Source organism: Aquarana catesbeiana, linkage group LG11, assembly GCF_042186555.1.
Source record: "Aquarana catesbeiana isolate 2022-GZ linkage group LG11, ASM4218655v1, whole genome shotgun sequence".
Classification (NCBI taxonomy): domain Eukaryota; kingdom Metazoa; phylum Chordata; class Amphibia; order Anura; family Ranidae; genus Aquarana; species Aquarana catesbeiana.
In genome coordinates this window covers 211,386,241-211,411,656 of record NC_133334.1, presented here as the reverse complement: position 1 = coordinate 211,411,656, position 25,416 = coordinate 211,386,241, and the positions used below count along the sequence as shown (strand labels likewise).

The window sequence follows — 25,416 nt, the reverse complement described above, 5'->3', positions numbered from 1 at the left end:
GCCCACAATATATACAGTGGGGACGGAAAGTATTCAGACCCCTTTAAATTTTTCACTCTTTGTTATATTGCAGCCATTTGCTAAAATCATTTTAAGTTCATTTTTTCCCCCCATTAATGTACACACAGCACCCCATATTGACAGAAAAACACAGAGTTGTTGACATTTTTGCAGATCTATTAAAAAAGAAAAACTGAAATACCACATGGTCCTAAGTATTAAGACCCATTCCTCCTTGCAGATCCTCTCCAGTTTTGTCAGGTTGGATGGTAAACATTGGTGGACAGCCATTTTTAGGTCTCTCCAGAGATGCTCAATTGGGTTTAAGTCAGGGTTCTGGTTGGGCCATTCAAGAATAGTCAGAGTTGTTGTGAAGCCACTCCTCCATTATTTTAGCTGTGTGCTTAGGATCATTGTCTTGTTGGAAGGTAAACTTTCGGCCCAGTCTGAGGTCCTGAGCACTCTGGGAAAGGTTTTCGTCCAGGATATCCCTGTACTTGGCCGCATTCATCTTTCCCCCGATTGCAACTAGTTGTCCTGTCCCTGCAGCTGAAAAACACCCTCACAGCATGATGCTGCCACCACCATGCTTCACTGTTGGGACTGTATTGGACAGGTGATGAGCAGTGCCTGGTTTTCTCCACACATACCGCTTAGAATTAAGGCCAAAAAGTTCTATCTTGGTCTCATCAGACCAGAGAATCTTATTTCTCACCATCCTGGACTCCTTCAGGTGTTTTTAAGCAAACTCCATGCGGGCTTTCATCTATCTTGCACTGAGGAGAGGCTTCCGTCGGGCCACTCTGCCATAAAGCCCCGACTGGTGGAGGGCTGCAGTGATGATTGACTTTCTACAACTTTCTCCCATCTCCCGACTGCATCTCTGGAGCTCAGCCACAGTGATCTTTGGGTTCTTCTTTACCTCTCTCACCAAGACTCTTCACACCCGATAGCTCAGTTTGGCTGGACGGCCAGCTCTAGGAAGGGTTCTGGTCATCCCAAATGTCTTCCATTTAAGGATTATGGAGGCCACTGTGCTCTTAGGAACCTTAAGTGCAGCAGAAATTTTTTTTGTAATCTTGGCCAGATCTGTGCATTGCCAAGATCTGAGGCCAAGAGCAAAAAACTGTATGCCTCAAATTGCCTCTAATGTAATGTTGCAGTTAACATCATGTTTGGCAGCTTGCTGTTGTCACTTCCTTAGTTGTCCATTGGGCTGCCTATCAGGTCTGCGCATGCCTTCTGCAGACTTCATAGGCAGCCCAACAGCTAAATGGAAGCATTGAAAGAGCAGGCTGGTAATTGCAAGGCAGCACCTTAGTTTTGACAGCCTGACAAAGAAAGCAGTGTTACTGGCAGGAACGCCAGGCAAGAAAATGTTTCAGCCGATTCACCAAAACAAATAAAATCATTTGCTTAAAGTGGAATTATACGTGCCTCAAATCCAGCGATACGATGTCTACTTGCACGGCCGCTGACATTTTCGGGTGGCCGGCTTCTGGGTCTCGATCGCCAGCCACTTTTATTGGCCGGGCGGGGATGATGTCACTTATCTTCGGCATTGCCGAATTTGTACAGTGAGCTGTGTGTGCGCAGCTCACTGTACAGGCAAATGGGTAACTTTAATGCAGAAGAGACAAAGCATGTCTCTTCTGCAATAAAAATCCTGCATGTTCGCCCATTTTTATTTGGTAGCTAAAGTTCCACTTTAAGAAAACTGACACACAATGCCAGACATAGTGAAAAATACATTTGGGGTTTACATATACCAAGGAAGGCGATTTTTAAACTAGTTTGAGTGTGTTTTTCTCTTTAACATATTCAATAACTTGATATGTTTTATATAAAACCATTTTATATTTGTAGATATAAAAAGATATATTGTAGATATAGAAAAGATATATTTACATGTTAACACCTGCTGCTTTCATTCTTTCAGCCAGAGATTGTTGAAGGATGTCGATTACCTGTCCTTCGCAAGAATCAGGACAATGAAGTGGAGTGGCGTACGTGATTCTGATAGTCTCTTGTTTGTTATTCATTGTTTTTAAATAAATACATAATGTGTAATATACTCTAAATCTGAGAATATACAGTGCCTTGCAAAAGTATTCACCCCCCTTGGCATTTTTCGTGTTTTGTTGCCACACAACCTGGTATTAACATGGATTGTTTGAGGATTTGCATCATTTAATTTACAGAACATACCCACAACTTTGAAGATTATTTTTTTTTTTTGAAGCAAATAGCAGAAAAAAGTCATTGTGCATAACTATTCATCCCCCTAAAGTCAATACTTTGTAGAGTCACCTTTTGCGGCTATCACAGCCCCAGGTTGCTTTGGATCAGTCTCTATGAGCTTGCCACATCTTACCACTGGGGTTTTTGCCCATTCCTCCTTGCAAAACTGCTCCAGCTCCTTCAAGTTGGATGGTTTGCCCTTGTGAACAGCAATCTTTAAGTCTGACCACAGATTTTCTATTGGATTGAGGTCTGGGCTTTGACTAGGCCATTCCAACACATTTACATGTTTCCCCTTAAACCACTCAAGTGTTGCTTTAGCAGTGTGTTTGGGGACATTGTCCTGCTGGAAGGTGAACCTCAGTCCTAGCCTCAAATCACACACAGAGTGGTACAGGTTTTGCTCAAGAATATCCCTGTATTTAGCATCATCCATTTTTCCCTCAACTCTGACCAGTTTCTCAGTCCCGACTGCCACCATGTTTCACTGTGGGGATGGTGTTCTTTGGGTGATGTGTTGGGTTTGTGCCAGACATAGCATTTCCTTTGATGGCAAAAAGTAAAATTTTAGTCTTGTCAGACCAGAGTACCTTCCTCCATACATTTTGGGAGTCTCCCACATGCCTTTTCGCAAACTCAAAATGTGCCATTTTGTTTTTTGCTGAAAGTAATGGTTTTCTTCTGGCCACTCTGCCATAAAGCCCAACTCTATGGAGAGTACGGCTTATTGTCGTCCTATGTACAGATACTCCAGTCTCTGCTGTGGAACTCTGCAGCTCCTCCAGGGTTACCTTAGGTCTCTGTGCTGCCTCTCCGATTAATGCCCTCCTTGCCTGGTCCGTGAGTTTTGGTGTGTGGCCGTCTCTTGGCAGGTTTGCTGTCGTGCCATGTTCTTTCCATTTTTTTATGATAGATTTGATGGTGCTCCTAGGGATCATCAAAGATTTGGATATTTTTTTTATAACTTAACACTGACTTGTACTTCTCAACAACATTGTCCCTTACTTGTCTGGAGAGTTCCTTGGTCTTCATGGCAGTGTTTGGTTAGTGGTACTTCTTGCTTAGGTGTTGCAGCCTCTGGGGCCTTTCAAAAAGGTGTGTATATGTAATAACAGATCATGTGACACTTTGCGCACAGGTGGACATCATTTCACTAATTATGTGACTTCTGAAGGTAATTGGTTGCACCAGAGCTTTTTATGAGCTTCATAACAAAGGGGGTAAATACATACATGCCAATTTATCATTTTTTTTTTATTTCTGAAAAATAGTTTTATGTATATATTTACTAATTTTTACTTTAGACTGTTGTGTTCTGATCCATCACATATAATTCAGATTAAAAAACATTGAATTAAAGGCTGTAATGTAACAAAATGGGTAAAAAGCCAAGGGGGTGAATACTTTTGCAAGGCACTGTATAATGTACAAATCAAAATCTAATTGTCAGTTATGAGGGTATTATAATATCCTGTGGTATTTTAGCACAAAATGACTGAAATCCATTTTTTTTTTTTTGTTTTGGATAAAGTGGGTTATATCTAAATATTTTAGAAAATGATCTCACTAAGATTCTATAGATAAATGACAATATGCCCTTTAGTTAGATGCTATTTTCTGTATTATTTTTAGCACTGGCAGAAATCCTGAGTGTTAAAGACTTATCTGCAAAGAAACTGTTCTACGTTCACTACATTGACTGTAAGTAAACTATCTATTCATAAAATATTATTTTGGTTATTTAGTAGAATTTGTATTGTATGTTTTTAGATGCCTTCAAAAACTTAAATTGCATGTTATGATTTACAGTTTCCTGCAGATGCTGTTTCTCTGTGTACTAATATCGGTTGTAGATTTGTGGGATTTTGTGTTATTGGAAGCTGATGAGTGTGTTCTTCAGTTGGGAAATGTTGGCTGTATGAAACAAAATCTCTCTTCACATAAGAATTAGTATAGTTAAAAATGTTTTAAATTTTAAAGTTGAACAGACAAATATACTACATGCAACTCTTTCTACTACTGAAGTTGCTGGGAAACAGTGTAGTGGTCTGTGTTCCACCCAAAAATGGAACTTCCCCTTATCTGGTTCCTCCCACCTCTGGTGTCACATTTGGCACCTTTCGGGGGGGGGGGGGCAGATACCTGTCTAATGCAGGTATTTCCCTCCACTTCTGGTGATAAATTGCCGCAGAATCTGCATCGATCTACGCCATGTCCGGCCCCTCCTCTGTCCCCCCCCCCCCCCCCCCCCGCTGTCTTCTGGGAGACACACTGGTCCCAGAAGACAGCAGGAACCAGTCAGGACGTGCAGTGCGACTCGCTCATGCGCACTAGGGAACCAGGCCGTAAAGCCGCAAGGCTTCATTTCCTGATTCCCTTACTGAAGATGCCGACGCCACTACCCGGGAGCCAAGGGACAGGTTGGCTTCGGGTGAGGACAGCGCGGGCACCCTGGACAGGTAAGTGGCCATATTTATAAAAGTCAGTAGCTGCTGACTTTTTACATTTTTTTTTTTTTTTCTCGGCAGAACTCCGCTTTAAGGGATCGTTCATACCAGGCATGTTTTCATGGACTGTTTGCATCTTGTAATGCATTTCTGGGCTGCGTCAGCAGTTTGCAAATTTTCTCTGCATGGTCCCATCTGTTAAATTGGAGGCTCCAGTACCTGAACATAACAAATGTCAAAATGTGTGGCAGTATGTTTTATGGTATGAACAAGGCAGAGGGAGACAGATTTTTATGACAGCAGTATTTTAGCAGCACTGCTTTCTCAGGTGATCACTATAAAATCTTAGTAATTGACAACAGCTACCCAATGGGAGGAATCAGCAGAGTGATGCAAGCACCATGTTTGCGTCTCTCTTCTAAACATAAAAATGAAGCAAAGGCTGCTCCTAATTAACAAAAGGGTCACAAAATCCTCTGTTAATTGGGAGCTCAATTCTTTGTTCTGCTGCGTCTGACAGACACAGCACATGACCATGATAGCAGGAGCTGCACGCTCTGATCTCTCTGCCAACCCCACTCCCGGCTCGGCTCAGAGCAGGGGGGGGGGGGTGCAGGGTTGTTAGCTCTGCAGGCTCTGCTCGTGTAGTGTAATCACTAGAGAGGAGTGTGAACAGTCTCCCAAAAGCTCACATCCCTTACAACAAGATCGCACCTAGTGGGATTCTGCATCAGTTTTCTTCATGAAAACCTGCCATATTGGCGCAGGAATCTGACTTAATTTCCCTGTATGTGTTTATCTTCCAGTTTCTTTACTATGATAGTGGCTGAAAGTAATATTTTGCTTACAGAGAGTGCACAGTGTATGGAACATGCAAACACCAGACATGCTCCCATAAACACTTGGTACACATGTATTTTTAAATATTATTGTGTTATATTAAAGAGTGACTCCATTTTTGCTGAGAAAAAAAAGTAATCCATTCTGGGTGCTCAGTGTACTTTTGCAAGCATTTTTAACATTTTTTGTTGCAGATTCCTACCTGTTTCTGACCAGATGGAATAGCTTTTTGTTAGGCTGGATTCACACCTAGGCATTTTTAGTGCTTTTTGCATTTTGCAGATTTGCACTACAGTCCATTTAACATGGTTTCCTATGGAACACGTTCTGTAGTGCTAATCTGCAAAATGCAAAAAGCACTAAAAATGCATAGGTGTGAATCCAGCCTCAGACTATGCCATGTGCAGTGTAATTCAGAAAAGGAGTAACTGAGTATAATCACCTGATGCACTTTCAGTGTTCTGAACATTGCATTGCAGTTTCTGCATCTCTTATGAGGTCATTAACCCTTAGGGAGTGTCTCACCAAAAACCCAACGTTTTTTTCTGTATAACAATTCACAGAACAGATTGCCATATTGGATTGAATTTTACAAAAAATTAAAGTGGCTGCAGATTGAAAATAAAGGTATTTTTTTATTAATAATAATACTAAATTACAGTATGGCTTGATAGCAATTGTATGTGTTATATTATTATTTTTTTCCCATGAAAGTGGAGTTACTTCAAACAAACCAATACAATATATGTTGTAGCATAATGTATTTTCATAGAGCTGTGTAAAGAAAAAATTTGATTATTTGTTTATTATTACAGTTAATAAGCGGCTAGATGAGTGGGTTACTTACGACCGTTTAGACTTGAAAAAAATCCAGTTTCCAAAAAAAGAGGCAAAGACTCCAACCAAGAATGGGCTTTCTGGGTCAAGGCCCAGCTCGCCAGAAAGAGAAGTGGTGAGTAATCTGACATGATGATAAGCAGATTTTCACCTCTGTGTGTGTGCCAAATGTGCACTGTAGCTTGGATTAAAAAAGCAGTCATTAAAAACTGGACACACCTGAAAAAAAACATGCAGTTAATTGTACAGGATCAGATCAAGGGTTCAATACTTGCCTTGCACTAATCATAGCCATTTGTAAAAAAAAAAAAAAAAAAAACATTATTAAGCCAACCTGTTCCAAAATTTTGCATTTGATTTGTAAGTGGTCACCACCAGGCTGGCTCTCATTAATTCAGTCCATAACAAAGGTGTCACTCATTTGCATCAGGAATCTTTTAAATGTGGCTGGTCTAAATGAAAGAGAGCATCTATTTGGAGGGCTTGATAACAAAAGTGATAATTTTTGTAGAGCGATATGATGGCAGGCATGCCTGAGAATTAAAGCCAGCATGCTTCAAGAAATGATCAGTTTTTGGTAAAATTAATTTCCGAACTAGAATTATCAACTCTTTTCTTGACAAGGCCTTTACACAACTGGGTGTTAATGTTAGCATGTTAATGCTAGACGGAGTATCATATTCACAAACATTCTGAAAATAAAGTTTGATTAAGCCTTCTCTAGGCTTGGAGTGCTTAATGCCATTGTTATGGCTGTAGACTTAAACAGGATTTTAGTAGATTTTTTTAAAAATATGATTTTATAGCTACAGGAAACTTTCACCACATCCACATTGTTTTCCAGGCTGCGTAATGATTACGTGATGCATTCAGAAATTTTCTCCAAAAACTTTGCTGTGCTTGGTGCCTCACAAATTTTCTCATTTTGTGTAATAGAGATTTTTTTAGGACCACATACATGCATTCTTTTTCATTGGGTTGTTAATGAAAGTGATACTAAACACACACTAACAATTTACATTGTCCCTTCTGTATGTGGATGATGGCACTGTAATAATTTTAATTAAAAAATATATATATTTTTTAAGTACCTTTCTCCTAATTGATATACAGCTGTCACGTGACCCAGATCTTTCCCAGCCTGTCTGCAGGAAAATAAGCAGGATGAGCATCTAGTCCTCTGCTGCTTGTCACATGTTAAAAAAAAAAAAAAACAAAACAAAAAAATACAGCCTTTGGAATACAGAGTAAAAATAATTGATATCCATAAACTGTTTTAAATTGGCATACAAATTTATATTTGAAATCATTATTTTATTTTGTGGAAATAGTATGGTGTGGGTGTCCCACCCCTCCAGCCTGTTTCTTAGAATAAGAGTGAGGTGAAGCCTCCATCAATCAGGATGTTATATCCCACCCCAATTGCGTTTAGCTGGTTAGTGGGCATGGAGGAGGAGGGAGGGAGTTGGCTGTCATTTACCACTGTGTATATGCTCACATATGTGACTCTCTAGTCAAATGGGCTGCTCAGATATGATAGGGAGGAAATGCTCAGCATAGAAACTCACTGAAATCTGAGCAGAGATGCAACCACAGCTGCAAAATCCCTAGCTGAATTAGAGACTTGAACAGAATGTGGCGATAGAGAGCAGCAGGATCAACCAGTTTTTTGCAGAATACAGAAAACGAATCTCCCGCAACAGTAAAATCTGTCTGTATATGCAGAATAGCATGCTTGTTATACTCACTACTCACTGTGGAACTTAAGTGATTAATCCTCAGCATTGTGTAAAAAGGCTGTTTGATCCTGTATGCACAGATCCTCCCCTTCCTGCACGGTCATTCTGGACAAGGTAAGGTAGTCCTTCTGCACATGCTCAGTTTGGTCTCAATTACTGGAGAGAACATTTCCTGTTTCAGTTGAGCTGTTCAGGTTAAATGATATTGGCATGATACATTTGGCTGTGTGTACAGATTCTGAATGAAAGCCTAGTAACTAAAAAAGAACGCAATGGGTGGGATGTCACTTCTTGATTGAGGGATGATCCGCCTCCCATAAAATCATAAGGTCACAGGCTATAGTGGATTTCAAGAGGCAGTGATTCCCATAAACGACATAACGCCACTGTATTGTTTTTTCAGTGTTCTTTTTTGACACCTCAACAGCATCAGTTACAGCCTGCAGACGTGCATATTGAGGTAATGGATATTTCTAAACTTTAAAAATACATTTATTTCCCAATTTCTAAATTCATAAATAATACAGATTGTACCAAAAATGTGTTATGTTTTCTTTTTTTCATATTTGTGATCTCTCTCTTTCTCTTTCTGTCCTTATTGAAATAGGGAATACTATGTTAACAATAAAGATGCCACCCCAGGTGAATGATTAAAGTGTTACTAAACCCACAACAGTAAAATCAGTCTGTATATGCAGTAAGGCTCCATGCACACTGAAGCTCATAAACTGACGTTTTTGGGAGTTTGTGCGTTTTTTTTTTTAACAGCCCCTTAAACTCCCCTCTATGTTATCCTATGTGTCCATGCACACGGACGTTTTTGGATGTTTATCAGCAGTGGAGTTTACTGGCTGTTTTCTGAACGCCATAAAATCACCTTCAGGAGTCGTTTTTCTGACCACAAAAAACGCCAAATGCTGATAAACCTCGATAAACGCTCAAAAAGGTGGCTTACCAGCGTTTTTTTAACATATTTGAGCCATTGGAAAAAAAAAAAAAAAAAAAACCACAACGATAAAAACCGCTAATAAACGCTATTGCAAAAACATTGAAAGACTTGCTGCAAAGCTACTGGTATTTTATTTTAACGTCCAGTGTGCATGGAGCCTAAAGTATGCTTGTTATAGCCCTTAGTGGGGAACCTAATGGGTTAATCCTCTGCATTGCGTAAAAAGGCTGTTCAATTCTGTCTCCTCTGATCATCTCCTTTTTCCAGAGACTCCAAAAAATAACCTGATATTCACAGAGTCTATAGAGTCAGGCTGCTCAGTTTGGTGTGTATTGCTAGAGTTTTTGTTTTGTTGTTTTTTTTTTTTTTTTTTTTGGGAGGGTGCATGTGATCAGCACAGGGCCAGTCAGCACTGTCCAGACAGAGGATCAGGGTTCTTGAAGTCTGATAGGATAATTGTGGGAGAAATGAAAATTCCTCCAGCAAGCTATCAGCACACACTGATAAAAGTCACAAGATTGCTCTAACTGCTATATACAGCTGATGAAAAAGGATAATTATTAGTTTATATTTACTAAAACGACTGCATTTCCATGTTCTGTGTACTGTGGGAGACCAGATATAGTGAATTCAAGAACAGCATGTAATGCAGCATTTATTGATAGTTTTTTATGCTGTGGGTTTAGTGACACTTTGAGGAAGTTAAGCTTGTCACAAACTGCCACAATTTGAATTGAGCATAAAAATACTTTTAGTGCAAAGCACAAGTACATTTTTTTTTTAAATGTTTGGTTTTTCACAAGTAATCTCTGCCTATATTGTTAAAAAAAAGACAATAGCTTCACTGTAAAAGTGTTTCCAAAAAAACAAAGCCAAAGTGTCTGATCATTAATCATTATTTACTATATATTGCTGCCTGTTATATGCAACTCATTTTGTGTTTCAGAATCGGACCCTCAGGTCCCAACAGTTTAACTTGTGTATTGTTCACTTGACCTGATGCTGGATTTTTAACTTGTCTATATAATTTTATATAATTTATTAGTAAAAGTCTTAAATCTGATCTGTGTAGGGAACTTTAGTTTTCAGCTTTAGAAAATCATCTAATACTTGGCATTCCAGCTTAAGTTTTTCATCTGTGTCTGGTTTAAAGGGCTGCTTTGCCACCCCTATCCTAGGCAGGTGGTGACTGTGTACATAAGTGTCAGTCTTAAAAAATAATGACACAGGCAGATTATTTCTGAACCTCTGTCCCTGACACAGTGACATACATTGAGAAGAGATTTTTATTGTCTCTTCACACAGCAATGATAAAGTAAAATCCGTAAGTGTGACCCTCCCACTGTATTGGGGAGAGGTGATAAGCCTGTGTCATTCCTTTTCCACAGAGGAAGATTCCTGAACTCATTCTACCTCCAGTTGCAGCCCCTGCGGGAGGAGGAAAATCTCTCCCTGTTCCAGTAAGATATCATCTCCCATACTTCCATTCATGTCTGTTTCCCTGATTTCAGTATTCTCCGTAAGATCAACTTTCCTTATTGTATTTTATTTCCTTTTTAATGACTTACAAGTTACTTTGCTCTTCCATCAGAAACGGAAAGTAGAAATTGTATCACCAGCCACTCCAGTTCCACCAGTGGTAGAAACCACTCAGGCCTCAGTCTTTCCACAGGTAAAACATACAATGACAAGCAGTTTTGATTATGTTGGTTTCACTACCATTGTAAATATTTGCGTGTAATTCGCTTGTCAGTTTTTATTTTTCTTGCTGTAAAGGTCAATTTAAGTATTCCGTTTTCTCTTTTGTTCACTTGGGGATGTTGTGTGCATGTGATTATTTTTAAGGTTGTATTTGCTAGTACATATTTTGGGGAAAAAAAGCAAGAAGTTGTCTTTTTAATAAATAGCTTCCAGATTATAATATACTAATTTTATGATAGATATTTTTTTATACAGAAAATCATCCGGTTTATCCAGCCCATTTCTGACCACAAACATAGCTTATTTTTCATGGTACACATGACATTCACACACATACACAAATTGCCTATTTTCTGGAAGAGTGCACAGAAAATAGGCTGTACTGTTAAAACTGGCTGATATTGAAATGATCGGATATGGTATAAGTCAGCCCTCAAAATTTCCACTCACCTGCTCGCATTTAGTGAGTGGAAATTAGTGGAGGGCGAGTGTGGAGCGTTGGTGGACCGAGCTGACCATTTCCTGGCTGATCGCTTCTGGCAGAAGTTTGTGCGGCCATCAGAGCAGCCCGGAGGGGGGCTTACTGCCCCCCGGACCTCTCTGATGTCCTGTAAAAAAGGCCGCACCACTTCTGCCAGAAGCAATCAGCCCGGAAACTGTCAGGATGATCTGGCGGACGGAGCACACAGAGTGGGGATCTAACGCCGAGACACTGCTTCTATATGAATAGCCTGCCACTGTCAAATGAAGTCCTGCCTCCTGGATCGGCACTGGACTAGTGTGCTGTCTATTAGAGTATCAAAGTAGAAAAGTGCAGCGCTAGTCTATATGTGAAAATAAACAAATATGTGACTCTATATGGCAAAAGTCAAGTGATAAAGGCACAAAAAACAATGACATAGCAGGAATGTGCAAGTTAGTGTCTCAGGAAAGAATGACAATCCCAAAAGTCTATAAATAATTAAACCGGAAGATCCTCTCCCAAGCAGGGGAGTGACAGTGTCTTGGAGGGGCTGTGGACACTTGTAAGGAGGCGACCACAAGTTGCAATGACACTCCAATCTTCAAGAAAAAAGGTGGGTACTTTTACCGGATCAGTAGGACGCATCTACCATATAGCAGTGCGTCAGTAAGGCAAAAAGGGGATGGTCATCCAGGATATCCAACCAGTTAGTGTCTTCCGGGTCCCGACCACCAATGGAGGGGTGGTGTCCTAGGCAGGCTGTGGATCTCCAATGCACCCGATCTCCGATATCGGAATTGAGCGATCACAAGCAAATGGTTCTATCTGTAGTTTGCCTTGGTCTTTTAGGTCAGTGGTTGTTGACGTCCTTTTTTTTTCCCCCCCACAAATAGAGCTTTCTTTTGGTGGTATTTGATCACCCCTGCGGTTTTTATTTTTTGCGCTATAAACAAAAAAAGACAATTTTGAAAAAAACAAAAGAAACTTTTTTTTACTTTTTGCTATAATAAATATCCCAAAAAAATATATAAAAAATGAATTTCTTCCTCAGTTTAGGCTGATATTTAATTCTTCTACATATTTTTGGTAAAAAAAAAAAAATCACAATAAGCGTGTATTGATTGGTTTGCGCAAACGTTATAGCGTCTACATAGGGGATAGATTTATGGCATCTTTATTATTAATTTTTTTTTTTTTTATTAGTAATGTCGGTGATCTGCGATTTTTATTGTGACTGCGACAATGCGGCGGACAGATCGGACACTTTTGACACTATTTTGGGACCACTGACATTTATACAGCGATCAGAACTAAAAATAGCCACTGATTACTGTGTAAATGTCACTGGCAGGGAAGGGGCTAAACACTAGGGGGTGATCAAGGGGTTAAGTGTGTTCCCTCAGTGTGTTCTAACTGTAGGGGGGATGGACTCACTAGAACATGACAGAGATCACTGCAAGCAGTGGATCCCTGTCATGTCATTAGGCAGAACAGGGAATTGCCTTATCTCCCCGTTCTGCCTCTCCGTGTCATGATCGTGGGCCACCGGCGGACATCGAGTCCGCGGGACCCGCAGCGCGTGCCCGCTAGCCTGCGATGATGGAAGGACGTGCAGATACACCCATTTGCGCAGCCGTGCCATTCTGCTGACGTACATCGTCGTGCAGCAGTCGGCAAGTGGTTAAAGATTTATATCAGAGTGACGCTGATATCAAATTTTCATAAGGTTCAAGGGGACAATAGCATTTCATCAAAATCTGAGGGGATGAAGTGATCAATCCACGGGCACCATAAAAGTTCATGTTTCAGAGTTTTGTCCTGGAGGACTGCTTCTATTTTGGCATGGATTATGGCTCTGGTGACTCTGTTTTTGGTCTCTACAATGTTTAGATGAGGAGTTTTCCATGCCTTGGCGATTGTTTGTTTAGTGGTAACCTGCAGGAGGAGTTTAAATTAGAGGAGAGTCACATCCAAAGGTTTTTTGAGTAAGGCTTTAACTGGATTTGGGTCCAATAAGCTGTTAAAAAGTGTGGAAAGGATATAGAAAATTTCAATCCAAAAGGTTTTAACCAATGGACAGGTCCACCTAATGTGGTGGTGGGTGTCTGCTTCTGTGCAGTCACGAAAGCAGAGAGGGGAGTATGAGGCCAGGCATTTGGAAATCCGAGCAGAGACAAGGTACCAGCGCATGAGGACTTTGTAGTTCGTTTCCAATGCTACAATATTTTGAGAGGCTGATTTTGGTTGCTTTCCATATATCTGACCAGTCTTTGGCATCTAGTTAAAGTCCCAGGTCCCTCTCCCATTTAACTGCATATTGTAGTGAAGTGGGGGGTCTAGTAGCTGAGCATAGAGGTCAGAAATTAGACTGCGAGCGTGTGGATCTTTTGTTACAAGTGCGCTCAAATATTGACATGGCTGGCAAAGACGTGTCTCTATGGAGGCAGGGGGTAAAGAAATGTTTAATTTGGAGATAGCAGAAAAGTTCAGTGTATGGGAAACCATGAGTTTCGCATAGGAATGGGAAATGGCTTAAATGTGTCGGGTGTGGTAAACTTAGATGCTCGGATAAGATTGGATGAAGACCACCTATTGAATGATGTGGGAGAAATCCAACCGGGGTAAAAAGCCAGGTTGTGGAGGTATGACAGAAGTGGGTTATGGGGGGATTGGAGGCCAAATTTGTTTTTGAGCCTATCCCAGATAGTGTAACTATGTTGGTTTATGGGGTTCTGTGGTCGCATTGGCGAAGCCATAGTATGTTGGCTACTGATAATGGGTCACAATCTACAGACTCGAGTGCGACCCATAATGGTGTTTCTTGTGTGGCGTGGTATTTAGGTAACTGGGCTACTTGCGCGGCTTGAAAGTATTTAGTAAAGTTAGGGATTCCTAGGCCCCCCTAGATTTAGGGAGGAAGAGGATGTTTCTGGCGATGCGAGGTCTAGTGTTGCCTTTAGATATAGTGGAGAGTACGTCATTCATTGTAGGATTCAAAGGAAATGTCATGGGGCGGTGATCGGTAAGACCCGAAATAGATATAGTATTTTCGGCAATATGGTCATTTTAACGATGGTGATGCGGCCTAGCCATGCCAGGGGTAACGCAGACCAAGAGGACATGAGGTTGGTTAGATGTGTTAGCATCGTAGGGTAATTGGATGAGCATAATGCCGCAGGGTCTGTGGTTAAGTTGATGCCAAGGTAGAGGATATAATGAGGTGACCAGGAGAACTGGAGGACCTGTTGGAGTTGGGATAGGAGTGATGGGGTTTAGTGAAATGCCAAGGGCTTTATGAATACTTTTTCAAGGCACTGATAGGCTGCACTGATGGGCAATGATAAGCAGCACTGATAGGCTGCAATGATGGGCTGGACTGATATGCTGCGCTGATGGGCACTAATAGACCGCACTGATGAGGCAGTGTTTAGGGGCGGGCAGGATCAGAGTTGGGTGGGGAAAATGGTGGCGAGTAACACTTAAGGTCTGGCTAGTGGCTCAGGACTTGAAATTTTGAGCTCTGGTATAAATTATATGGAACAATGACTTTGTCTTAGCAGTCTCAACTAATTCTTTTCCCATAGACTCAGAATAATCTTCTACACAGTATTTAGTGTTCTATAAAAAGGAATTAAAAAACCTGTAGGAATTTTCCTGTCTATACTGGGAAAATTATTGAAATGAATGTGGTCCTGCAAGATTTAAAGCAGAGCTCCCCCCAAAAGGGGAAGTCCTGGTTCTGACAGGTACTCGCTTCCGCTGGGATCACCTAGGCTATCTGACTGGAAGTTCTCCTCTCCCCCTCCCTCCCTTCAGCCTTCTGGGACATTTCACAGGTCCCAGAAGACTGCAGGACCATTCACAGTGCATAGCACGACTCGCGCATGCGCAGTGGGCCCCTGGCTGTGAAGCTGCTGGGTGCCCACAGTTGAAATGCCGGGGAGAGAAGCCTGTGGGAAGGGATGGCTCGGTTTAGCACATCGCTGGATCCTGGAACAGGGGAGTGTGTATTTATTAAAAGTCAGCAGCTACAGTTTTTGTAGCTGCTGACCTTTAATTAACACAAAAACGACTTAATGTACCTTGTATAAGTGTGTTCCTTGAAATATAACTAAAGGCAAAACTTTTTTTTATTGTTTTGGATAGAGTGGAGAGGTATTTTTTTTTTTTTTTTTTTTTTTTTTTTTTTTCCACTTCAGCGAAAATTTTCCGAGAGACATTATTTCAACTTTATGTGTCAAACTTTATCTCTTCTCCTTTTTCACATCATTGTGGATTGTTTCCGTCACATCTTTATTATTTTTCCCTTCTAGGATATTCTTAAATATTTTTAAAAACCGGCGACAAACCGCCTTCTATAATTATAAACCCTATTATTATCTTATTCTCTCTCAGTTCCTCTTATTTCCCCCCACCCCCCCTCCCCCTCCCCTGTGTCTGGTCCGTTCCTTTATGTTATTTATTTATCCACTTGGCTCTGCACCTGTTCTTTCTTTTATCCTATCTAAATAAATATCCGAGACTTTGTAGTTTTTCCAACTTTCCCATCTACTATTATCCCCTTTCTCTCCTCCTTCCATTTTGTAGTGATAATCTATTTCCTTTAGCCAGTTTCTAATGTCTGGTTTTCCACTTTTTAGCCAATTCTTGGGAATTAAGGCCTTGGCCGCATTCAGGAGGTTAGGTATTATTGATTTTCTATATTGTTTCTTAGGTTTATTGTAGATATGGAAGAGGCATGTCCAAATATTTTGTTCTATTTCTTCTCCAGTTATTTCCTTTATGTTGTTTAACACTTCCTTCCAGTACTCCATTATTATTGGGCATTCCCACCATATGTGTATGATCGTTGCTATTTGGCCACATTTTCTCCAACACAAGGAGGTTCTATCTTGATGGAATCTGTGTATTCTTACTGGGGTCATATACCATCTTGATACTAGTTTATAATTCATTTCTATGGTCTTCATGTCCCAGGCCTTATTATATCCCATTTCTATCATTTTTTCCACTTTTTGGTTATCTATTTTTAAATTCATTTCTTTTTCCCATTGATTTATATATTCTGGTCTTTCTTGTGCTTCCAAATCTGTCAGTATACTATAAATTTTTGATGTTCCGTTTTTTAATGGTGTTTCATTGCTACATAGCTTTTCCAGTGCAGTTAATTTTGTTTCATCTCTCAGTGGGTGTGGTATTGTGCTTACTAGGTGCCTTATTTGAATATAATTCCATTCATTCATCTTCCATCCATTCCTTTCCTCTATTTCTACTCGTGTTCTTATTTTGCCATTTCTAGTGATATCTTTCAGTCGTGGGTTACCTATTCCTTGAATTTCAAATATTTCCCTCCCAGGGGTGAAGAGATTTGATCCTGTGAGTGCTAATAGTGGTGAATTATATTTCCATTCATTCTTTAAGTGAATGGTGTCCCAAATTTTAAATACATTTTTTGTTATTTCGTGCGTGTCGGTGTCCAATATTCTATATTTCCGTGGAATCCAAATATTCTTATGTAGTGTGGCTCCACTTATTGTGTTTTCCATTTCCACCCATTTTTTTTCATTTTTCTCATTTGTCCACTCTAACATTCGTGTTAAAACTATGGCTTTATAGTACCTACTTATATCTGGGACGGCAAGACCCCCATGCTCCTTTTTCCTTGTGATCAGCGTGTATTTAATTCTTGTTTTTTTATTAAGCCATATGTATTTTAGCAGGATTGTTTTAATTATTTTAAAAAAGCTCTGCGGGATTTTTACTGGTAACATCTGTAATCTGTAATTTATTTTAGGTAATATCGTCATCTTAAACATATTTATTCTTCCAATCCATGAAAGTGGCTGTATTCTTAACTTTTTCATTTCTTCTTTGACCTCATTGATCAGTGGAATAAAGTTTGCCTGATAAATTTTTTCGACTCTAGGAGTTATTTTAATTCCAAGGTAATTGAGTTCTTTTACCCAAGTAAATGGGAATTCTTTTTGTAAAAACTGAACTTCCTTTTCCTCTAGACCTATGTTTAATATTTCCGTTTTTATTGGATTAATTTTGAAGTTTGACAGTTCTCCGTATTTTTTAATTTCTTTCAGTATGTTTGGGAGTGACACTCTTGGGTTGGATACGTACATCAAGATGTCGTCCGCGTAGGCAGCGATCTTATGCTCTTTTCCTCCTAGTTTCGCTCCTTCTACCTCTTTGTTATTGCGGAGTGTTACTAATAGTGGTTCTAAGGCCAATACATATAATAGTGGAGACAGTGGACAGCCTTGCCGTGTTCCATTGTGCATCTTAAATTTTGGAGAGAGTCTACCGTTTACTTTTACGACTGCTGTCGGGCCATTATACAAATTTGTTATCCACTTCATCATTTTTGTCCCAATACCCAAGTGCCGCAATGTATCCATCATGAAACCCCAGTCTACCCTGTCAAATGCTTTTTCTGCATCCAATGACAGGAATAGAACTGGGGTCTCATTCTGCACCTTCTTGTGCAACATCAATAATGATTTTAGGCTGTTGTCCCGCCCCTCTCTCCCCGGGACAAAACCAGTTTGGTCCGGGTTGATCCACAGTGGGATTAGTTTTTTTATCCTAGTGGCCAGGATCTTGGAGTACAGCTTCGTATCAGCGTTCAATAGGGCTATTGGCCTGTAGCTTGAGCAGTTAACTTTGTCTTTCCCTTCTTTTGGTAGTATTGTAATATGAGCTAATAACGATTCACTTCTTATTTCTTCATCTTCCCCTAAGGAATTCATATATTCTAATAGTTTTGGAGTCAGCTGTTCTTCAAATTTTTTATAGTATTTGACCGTAAACCCGTCTGGTCCTGGGCTTTTTCCTACGGGAGTTTCCTTTAATGCCAGTTTTACCTCTTCATGCGTAATATTTTTTTCCAATTCTTCTAGTTGGTCTATTTTTAGTTTTGGTAAGTTTGCTTTTTTTAAATATTCTTGTATCTTCTTTGTTCTTGTATTCGCTTCTTTCCAACTTTCCTGTCCTTTTATTGCATAAAGGGAGCTGAAGTATTTTTGAAATGTTATCGCTATATCTGTGGTTTTATTTACCACTTCTCCTTTTTCATTTTTGATCTTCTCAATGTAATTCAAAGACTTCTTTTTTTTTACCAGATTTGCTAGGTATTTTCCTGGTTTATTAGCCCATTTATATTTTTCTTGTACTACTCTGTTGTAGTCCTTCCTTTCTTCTTGTTCCATCCAGTCTTTTAATTGCTCTCTCTTTTGAGATAGTAGGCCGAAGATTTTGTTGTTTACTTGATTTTTGTGTTTTCGTTCCAATTCATAAATTTCTTTAATTATTTGTTGCATGTTTGTTTTCCTTTCCTGTTTTTTTCTTGCCCCTATAGCTATTAACTTGCCCCTAATAACAGATTTATGCGCCTCCCATATTGTTGCTTTCGATACTTCTGGTGTATCGTTTTCTTCAAAATATCTTTTAATTTCTTCTATGATGCTTATTTCGGTCTCACTGTCTTCTAATAAAGTTTCGTTGATTCTCCATGGACCCCTTTCAAGGACTTCTCCTTTTATTTTCATTCTCAAGATTACTGGGCTGTGATCTGAGGCGGTTATTATGCCTATTTTTGTTTCTTCTATTTCTTCCAAGTTTCTATGTTCGACCATGATGTAATCCAATCTGGAGTAAATTTTGTGTACTGTTGAGTAGAATGTGTAGTCCTTTGTGCTGGGGTGCTGAATTCTCCAAGGGTCTATTAGTTGTTGTTCATATAATGTTCTTTTTAATTTCTTTAGTTGATTTACCTCTTTGTCCCTTACTCTTGAGGTACTGTCCATTTTATTATCCATGCTGAAGTTGAAGTCTCCAGCTAGTATTAATTTCCCTTGCTTGAATTCCATTAGTATTTTAATTATATCTATCAAATATTTTTTAGGGTTCTTATTAGGACAGTAGACATTGGCCAATGTATATTTTACCCCATGTATAGTTCCTGTAATAAAAAGATATCGACCCTCCGGGTCTATTTTCCTTTGATCTATTAGAAAACGTACATTTTTCCCTATACCGATGGCTACTCCTTTGGCCCTTCTTATTGGCGAGTCTCCTTGATACCATGTTGGTATGTTTCTTGAATAAATTTTGGCACTTGAGTTTTGGGTTATATGCGTCTCCTGTAGGAAAATTATTTCTGCTTTACTTTTTTCTAGTTCTCGGAGGATGATATTTCTCTTCCCTGGGGAATTTAGTCCTCGGACATTGTAAGAGATTATTTTTATGCTGTTTACATTTTCCATTCTTGTGCCTTTTCTTCCCCGCCCGTCCTCCGGCCCTCCCCCCCACGCGGTCCCCCTAGGAGACCGGATGGAGGGGACACCCAGCGGACGCACGGGGTCTCCTCATCTCTTGTCTCAGAATAGGTGTGCCTATGTAACCACTCATGTGACTCAGACCTCTCCCTCCCCACCCTCCCTCCCCCTCCCCTCCCTCCTCCCACCCTCCCCCTCCCTTTTTTCTGATATGGGTTTTTTACCCCCATATTCTCTAGAGCTGAGAGCATTTTACTTTGTTTTGTGGGGCACGCTCTGCCCCCTCTGCTCTATTTATTGTGAGGCGGAGCTCTGTAAGACACCCTATTACCCCCCTGCCTAAGCACTAATAGGGCGACCCCCTGTCCACTCCGTGAGTCCCTGTCTCCCTCTCCCTGCGTTTTTGTTGTGTTTTACCAATCCTTTCACTTTCCTTTTTTTCCCATCCCATCAACCCCAGCCCCCCCCCCCCCCTTTCCACTCTAAGGCCCCTTGCACCGTTGTGTGGTATTTTCTCAGATATTAATTTCCTCGAGAGTCCACATCTTGATGTCTGATCCTTGAATTTACTTGCCACTGTAGGTCATCTCTTGCCGTTATTCGCTCCTGACTATTTGCGTATTTTTCCAGTTCTGGGGAGGGGATTTCTAGTTTGTTGCAAAAGTCCGGAATCTCCTCCACATGTCTTAGCCTCGCACTTATTCCGTTTTTCCTTGCTATTAGACATGCTGGAAAACCCCAGTTGTATTGAATTTCTTGCTCCCGGAGGATTTCTAATAATGGCTTTAGTATCCGTCGTCTTTTCAACGTTTCTTGAGATAAGTCTTGAAATATTTGTAATTTACCTCCCGCAAACTCTATTTGTGTTTTCCTCTTTAGGTTTATCCAGATCTGTTTTTTTTCTTCCCATTTTTCAAAGCGTACGATTACATCTCTAGGTGTTTCCCTTGCAAACCTTTGAGGTTTTTTTACTCGAAAGACACTTTCTATTCCTATTGTGTTAGTTGTTTCCTTTCCCAAGATTTGGTTGAAGAGATTGTTCATTTTTTCTATTAGATTTTCTGCTTGTTCTGTTTCCGGTAACCCACGTATTCTCAAGTTTTTCTTTTTATCTCTATTTTCTTGCTCTTCTATTTTATATGATTGTTCCTGTTGTTCCCGTTTTAATTTCTTTATTTCATCTTCTAGTTCCTTTATGTTTTTTTGATGTAGGTCTACTTTGATCTCTACTTCTTCCACTCTGTTTAACATATATCCCATATCTTTATGGAGTGTTGACATCTCTGCTTTTAGGGAATTCTCTAGTGCCGCAAACATTTTTTCCATATCCTGTTTTGTTGGCAACTGTGGCCCTTGTTGTCCTTCCTCCTTTCCTCTGTCTTCCTCTCCCATTTCTGGCTCCATTCTGGGTTCTGAGAGGTGGCTGGTTTCTGTTTGTACTTTATACTGGCCTTTTTTATCCTTGTTGTCCTTCTCTTTTGTATCTATTTGTCTGCCCTTTGAACCCACTTGTTTCTCTCCTTCTCCGATTCCTTGCTGTATATACCTGTTCATAGGGCCTGGACTTGGGCCTAGGCTGGTCCTAGGTGATTTCGGTATTGCTCCCGCACTTCTTGTTGTTTTCCCCTTCATGTTTGTTTCTATGGCTGGATTTATAAGATCTTCAAAGCTGCCTTCCAGAATACCCCTTGATTGGGATTTCTTAATGATGAAAAAATCTCCCAGCCTTTTTAAATTGACTTATTTTTACTAATATTTCTTTTATTCCGTTCTCATACCCGGCATCCTCCCCACAATCCAATAATAGAAATAAATTAATGAGATATGAGTGGTCCCCGTTTTCCAGAAGTTATGTTACTACCTTAAATACATTAAGCATTCCTTAGTGCTGTTCAATTGTTTAAGCGTTCTTAAGCTAAGTTCTTAAGCGTTCTTAAGCTTTTCCAGCAGCCCGTGTGCATGGGGGCCCAGGTGCTCAGCAAAATAATTCAAATGTTTTAGCGATATAATGCAATCTAATTCAAGTATTCAGCAAGATGATTTATATATTCAGCAGTATAGTTCCAGTATAAGCTTATTTGTTCCACATTTTGTTACTATGGAATTTCTTCTTATTCTATAGTTTGTACTATCAAGCCTATAATTAGTACCCTTTGCAAAAAAAAAAAAAAAAAAAAAAAAAAAAAAAAAAAAAATTCACAAGAAAGGGAGATACTGCAGCAGCAGCAGCAGCAGGCAGGTGGGGGCTGGGAGACAACTCTTCCGTTGGCTTGTCTTTCTTTCACCTTCTCCTTCTCTTCTCCCCTGTTCCCCCCCCCTGTTTTTATTGTTTTTCTTAGCTCACTTGATTCTACTTTTTCAGCTCTTTCGCCTTTTCCCCTGCTTGTTCACTTCAAGACAATTGCAATAGAAGAGCCAAAAGAGGAGGAAAAAACAAAAACAAAAAAAAAACGCTCCAAAAACGCTCAAAGACGCTATTGCAAAAACGCTGAAAAAAGTAAAAAAAAAAAAAAAAAAAAAAAAAAAAAGTCACTGCAAAGACACTAGCGTTTTCACAACGTTCTCCCAACAGCCCATGTGCATGAGGGCCCAGGTGCTCATAAAAATAATTCAAATGTTTTAGCGGTATAATGCAATCTAATTCAAGTATTCAGCAAGATGATTTATATGTTCAGCAGTATAGTTCCAGTATGAGCTTATATGTTCCACATTTTGTTACTATGAAATTTCTTCTTATTCTATAGTTTATACTATCGAGCCTATAGTTAATACCATTTGCAAAAAACAAAAACAAAAAAAAGACCAAAAAAAAAAAAAAAAAAAAGGATCACAAGAAAGGGAGCTACTGCAGCAGCAGCAGCAAACAGGTGGGGGCTGGGAGACAACTCTTCCGTTGGCTTGTCTCTCATTCACCTTCTCCTTCTCCCCTGTTCCCCCCCCTGTTTTTATTGTTTTTCTTAGCTCACTTGATTCTACTTTTTCAGCTCTTTCGCCTTCATTTACTTTCGCTTTTTATTCCATTTTATTTCGTTTTATTTCAATATGTTCTTTCCCTTTCCCTTTCTCTTGCTCCATTACTTTTCCTTTGCCTTTTCACTTCAAGACAATTGCAATAGAAAAAAAGCCCAAAAAAAAAAAAAAAAAAATACGGTACTTATCTTTTAGTTGTTGTTGAATTTTTGACAAAAAGGGACGCTCACTACAGCTTGTTGCAGTCAGACGCAGGTACAAACTTCCTCTGGCTTACTCCACAAGACAGCTCAGTGAGTGATGAGCAGGGGGGGCGGGGAGGGAAGCTACCTACACCTTCTCATCAGGCCGATCATTCCTCTCAGCTGCAGGGAGAGGGTTCTCAGGATCCTCACGCCGTGCACAGAGCCATTACCAGGCTCCTCCCTCCCTCATCCCTAAGGAGTTCGAGTGGAGAGGTATTAAAACACCTATTAGTTTATATTGCTGTCTGTGCCCTCTTTACTTGTCCTGTTTACCATTATCGTTGAAAGTAAAAGAAAATGCCAAATGTTGGGTTATCCCCAGAAAAGTAATCTCTTGGGTTGTCCCCAGATAAATCTTCCAATGGGGACACTAGTTCTGGTGACCTGGGGGCCCTGAGGAATTCCCTCTCACTTCCTGTTTTGGCTATGAGACAGGAACGGAAGGTAAATCTCCACAAAAGGACACAGATGGCAGAAAAAGAAAGGGCTTATAACCCTCCCTTACTCTATCCAAAATAAAAAAAAAAAAGTTTTGCCTATAGTTCTACTTTAAAGGAGAAGTATGGGAAAGGCAAATTAAATGGTGCATGCTTCCATGCCTTTTCTTTCTATTCTTAGTCCTTTAGTTTGTGCACTACAGACACTTGAAAGGAAACAGCCAGTAACTTTCCTCTTTCTGTTTGAAAGTTAGAGTGGGTGGATACAACTCCAGCAATCCCCGCCCCCCCCCCCCCTCCTTTTTGACATGTGGCTGCTCTTGGCAAATGGGCACACACCTTAGCAGCAAGTCACAACGTGCATGTTTTCCACGTGTCTTCCTTTCCATAGCAACCTGTCAACACACTTAAACCAGAAAGTGAAGGCAGTGTGAGAAGTTGTGCACTTCACCTCCAGCAGCTCTCCTTTTTGTGTTGTGGGCTGCACGGTCAGCAGCTGTCTGTGTCCTCTATCCACCACCTCCTCTGATACTTCCTGGGCTTTGATTTCCCCCTTTCCATCACTCACATTCAATGCCTGTGTCGGCTTCTCCTCCAGCCGCTTTGAGCACAGGAGGTTGTCAAGAGGGGGAGGGGGATCGGCACAGCACATTATTATGTTCAGCGATCCCTGGATGCTCTCTACACATCCCATTCAGATAGGAAGACATCAGTCACTTGTTTACATGTCCACCTCGTTGTGAATAAAGAAAGTGAGATGTGTTCAATACATTGCAGTGCTGCAGGGGAAAGAGAAACAGGAGTCCCCATCTTCAGCCAGTGTTGTATTGTGTATTATATTTTTAACAGGAATGTAAAATATGTATAAAGAGCATTTCACTAAATCGCTCCTGCTAATACTGAAGGCATGTATGTGTGCTCAGGATCGTCTGCCAGTGCCAGGAGGGAGGGGGGAAGGGAGGAGGGAGCGGAACTACGCCGTTTGAACTCTCGGGAGCGACAGCAGGTATCAGTCACAGAGGAGAAGGAAGGGGGGGCGGATCCAGACTCCCATTGTCGGTATGACACTTCAGGAAAATCTCTAGCCCCTCCCACATTTTTATCAGAATTATTATTTTTACTCCCTATTTTTATCAGAAAGGGTGCACTTCTCAGAGTGCAGGAAAGCTCTGTAGGTACTAGTAGCTCATAAAGATTGAAATTAAAGCGGAGTTCCGCCCAAAAGTGGAACTTTCTCTCATTTGTCTCTTCTCCCCCTCCGGTGCCACAATTGACACCTTTCAGGTGCGGACTCCCACTTCCGGGAGTCCGCACCATGGCCCATGATGTTACCACGGGGCACCCTCCTCCTCCCACTGTCGCCGGGCCAGTAGGAGAGAGGAGTGGGGCCTCGCACATGCGCAGTAGGGTTCCCCGCGTTAAGCCGTAAGGCTACTCTGCCGGGTTCCCTTACCCGCAATGGCGGCAGCACCCGACAGCTGATGGAAACATCAGCTGCGGTGCCGACATCACTGGACTCCAGTACAGGTAAGTGTCCTAATATAAAAAGCCAGCAGCTGCAGTATGTGTAGCTGCTGGCTTTTAATTTTTTTTTTTTGGGCGTACCTCCGCTTTAAGCAAAAAAAAAAAAAAAAATTATTTATTTATTTTGTAAAGTTTTTCCTTTCTAGAAATATCATTGGTTTTACAAATATTTTTGGGAGTATCTACTAGTTTTGGAACTGTATAAACTGCTCTAAACATAATCATGCGTCATAATCTTCCCGTTTTTCAGTTAAATAGATGGTAAGGGTTGGATAAAGATTGAGTGTGTGTTTTTACTGCCCTACCAAGATCCTTTTCCTAAGAAACGCATCTAAAATTTTTTTTTGTTTTTAAATTTTATCTAAGCTGCCCGCTGACACCACCAATTGTGGAAAGGAGTTCCACATCCTTACCACTCTACTAGTAAAGAACCTCTTATGCATTTTAAGATTCAGTCGCTACGCGTTCAACTTCATTGTGTGACCACATGTTTTCTTTGGAGACCTATGAATAAATCGTTTTCTACAAATGCTAAAGTCCTCATTTAAAGATTTTTATATTACGATCATATCCCCTCTTAAGCGCCTGTTCTTCAGGGAAATACATTTAATGTTTTGTAGTTTTTCCTCCAATAACTCTGGTCCTTCAGCCCCTTTATTAGCTTTGAAATAAAAAAAAAAAACTGCGCTAAGTGCCTGGTGCCCAATGAAACAATAAATAAGTGACACAGCTGCACTC

General features: G+C 40.4%; 1 protein-coding gene across 2 annotated transcripts in view; it reads left to right on the top strand.

Annotated features, from left to right (window-relative positions):
- KAT5 (lysine acetyltransferase 5) overlaps positions 1–25,416 on the top strand; it is a 71,072-nt gene that overhangs the window by 5,332 nt on the left and 40,324 nt on the right. The window contains exons 2-7 of one of the 2 annotated variants that reach the window (XM_073605248.1): positions 1,940–2,006; positions 3,874–3,942; positions 6,344–6,480; positions 8,508–8,564; positions 10,442–10,513; positions 10,645–10,725. In XM_073605248.1, the coding sequence (XP_073461349.1) occupies positions 1,940–2,006; positions 3,874–3,942; positions 6,344–6,480; positions 8,508–8,564; positions 10,442–10,513; positions 10,645–10,725 (483 nt within the window). The remainder of the gene's footprint in view (positions 1–1,939; positions 2,007–3,873; positions 3,943–6,343; positions 6,481–8,507; positions 8,565–10,441; positions 10,514–10,644; positions 10,726–25,416) is intronic. The other variant, XM_073605249.1, reaches the window with a different exon arrangement.